Genomic DNA, 2,696 nt, shown 5'->3' on the forward strand with positions numbered 1-2,696 from the left:
ACAAACGTCATGGTGTGCCTTCAGTCTTTGTACGATGCCTTGAATCTTTCTTACACTGTTTGCAAGTTGCTCTGCATCCTGACTTATTAGAAGAGGTGGCTTTGATGTAAATCTGCCAAATACTGTCTTCTTTTCCTCCAGCCATTCTTTTCAAACTTACTTATTATTATTACGCAAACACAAAAAATGTAGACACTTTTCAGCATTAGCCTCTCTTGAAATTTTGTGGCGAAATGAATAAGAGGCAAGAAAGGCGACGGCATTTATAGATTACGCCGGGCAACGTGCGAAAACAAGTCGCGGGCCGTTGCAACAAGAATTTTCCCTCGAAAATACGTTCGGACAATTATTGATTCGATTCAACTTAGCTTGAATCTTCTCGGCAACAATTGCGATGACTTTAAACAACTAATTAAGCGGATTTATCAATTGATTTAATAAAAATCAATTTTTGCCCAACACTGGGCATAACCAACAAGAACCGGGAGCTCGTACGAGAACCTATGAGGTGTTAAATTTAAACGCCTTGCATTTGTTGCTTCAGACGACAGCCCTTATGAGACGCACATTGGGGTGATCAACGTGAACTTCCCCCCCAGCGCTGACGACACCGATTCGGACTCCTCCCAACAGAGGCTGCTGGACTCTCCGGAAGGCGAGGCGATTTCTTTGACTTCGAGCGAAGGTGGGCGCTTCGAACAGTCAGAACTAACAACTGTTACGCAACTGTTCTCCGCAGAAACAAGCCGCAATGCCGAAGAGGAGAAGCAGCGCTATCTTGCGTCGTTCGACAAGCTGAATGTAGAGGAGAGCCCCTATGTGGTGAAGGAGCTGCAGACGATATACCCGATGGATAGTCGCTATAATCTCTGCTTGGGCAATCGGCTTGGACAGGGCTTTTACGGCGATGTGTGCAAGGGTGAGTCGGGGTCGGCAATGAAAAGTACTCTTGAGTAGCACTGTTGTGTGCTTCTAGGCTACATAGAGGACACGGAGAATTCGAAAGCGGATCGCGTCGAAGTCGCTGTCAAGAAGCTGAAGCCCTTTGCCCAGAAGCGCTTTAGGGAGGACTTCGAAAGGGAAATTAGCATCATGCATGTACGTCCCAATTGCATTGTACTGGCAACAAATCACGGTTTCGTGCAACTTTAAGGGAACCTTCTGATGTATTCTTGGGCATTTTTCAGACCCTCCGACATCCGAACGTTGTGCAAATATTCAACGTGATCCGGGTGCCCGAAATTCTGCTGGTGATGGAGCTGGTGCCCCATGGATCTCTGCAAAGTTATCTCAACTTCAATAAGGACAACTTGGCTGCTATGAACCTGCTGAAGTTCGCTTGCGACATTGCTAGGGTCAGTTGCTGATGATGCTGATGATGATCGAATGAACTAGAATCGGTTCATTATGGGTTTTAGGGCATGGAATACTTACGGCAGAAGCACATCGTGCATAGGGATTTGGCGGCGCGCAATATCCTGGTGGTGGACCACGACAATGTGAAGATATCCGACTTTGGTCTCGCCCAAGTAGTGGACAGCAATGACTATTATATGCTGCGCACCTTAAACCGAAGTTTACCGATTAAATGGTACGGATTAAATGCTGAATAGGGGTTTAAATGCTGTTTGCACTGTTAACAGGTACGCTCCTGAAAGTTTGACCCACGGCAAATTCTCGACCAAATCGGATGTGTGGTCCTACGGTATCACCGTCTACGAAATCTACCTGTTTGGGAAGGAACCGCCATTTTTGGGCGGCATTAACGATCAGAATAACACCCAGTTGCAAGAGTCGATGATGGCAGCTATAACCAGCGGCGAAAGGTAATTTACAAGTCCTGGCCTGAAATCAAAATTTACGTGCTAGTTTTCGATTGATTAGTTTTCCTACAATTTTGGGGTTTCTGGGAAAATTGCCCGCAGTTTCCACACGAGGCTTCACCTCCTACAAGTGCCATTTAGTGTTCCATCCAGTGGTGAAGAAATGAGTGCTCGAGCCCAATCTGTTCATGAGAAATGAGCGAAAAAGTGGCGAAAAAACATGAAATTTTAGACCAATCTTGCACCTTGCAGAATTTAAGTTTCACTTTTTCTGTGTAAACTGCCGATATTTTGTCACTTTTCTACCGAGCCACGGCCTAGAAACCCGAAAACCCCATTAGTTTCAAGGAATGCCCTCGAAAATAAGAGCCAATTTAATTGTTTGTGGGATTTAAATGTTTTTCCTGTTTTCTTCTGGGCGAGTTCGGCGACGCCAGAATGCACACAGCAGATTTCTCTCTACCTGTCCTTGTCGGTGCAGCCGCACAGCGCAATAAACAAAGCGAGACAAATTGATCGCTCCAGCTGCGTTTCTCTCCCGTCGGAATATGCCTGTTCTTGTCTGCAGCATTGCGTCAAACCGCCAAAGTGTTGCAAGGGCATTGCCAAACTGCCCTGGACCTGATTTTGGTTGCACTTCTAGTATTATTAGGCTGTTTTAGTTGTTTTGAAAAAAAATCAGCGTTCATTATTAAACGGTTTTTTTTATTAAAGAAGCGATTATCACAAGTATGACAATTAAAGACTCACCGTTACAATTAAAATCCAGGAGAAACCAATTCAATAAGAGATACGCTTTCGAGGGCGTTCCTTGAAATTAATGGAGTTTTCGAGTTTTTAGGCCGTCGTTCGGTAGAATTCCTTGTTGACGTT

At 45.0% G+C, this 2,696-nt stretch overlaps 1 protein-coding gene across 2 annotated transcripts in view; it reads left to right on the top strand.

The window, feature by feature from the left end:
• The window catches only part of LOC109540670 (tyrosine-protein kinase hopscotch-like), an 18,669-nt gene that overhangs the window by 14,231 nt on the left and 1,742 nt on the right, over positions 1-2,696 (top strand). For both annotated transcript variants that reach the window (XM_048661909.1, XM_048661910.1), the window contains exons 12-17: positions 545-685; positions 740-919; positions 977-1,098; positions 1,188-1,355; positions 1,419-1,591; positions 1,644-1,826. In XM_048661909.1, the coding sequence (XP_048517866.1) occupies positions 545-685; positions 740-919; positions 977-1,098; positions 1,188-1,355; positions 1,419-1,591; positions 1,644-1,826 (967 nt within the window). The remainder of the gene's footprint in view (positions 1-544; positions 686-739; positions 920-976; positions 1,099-1,187; positions 1,356-1,418; positions 1,592-1,643; positions 1,827-2,696) is intronic.

Source organism: Dendroctonus ponderosae, unplaced genomic scaffold, assembly GCF_020466585.1.
Source record: "Dendroctonus ponderosae isolate FM_Combo_2020 unplaced genomic scaffold, Dpon_F_20191213v2 Dpon_F_20191213_10, whole genome shotgun sequence".
NCBI lineage: Eukaryota > Metazoa > Arthropoda > Insecta > Coleoptera > Curculionidae > Dendroctonus > Dendroctonus ponderosae.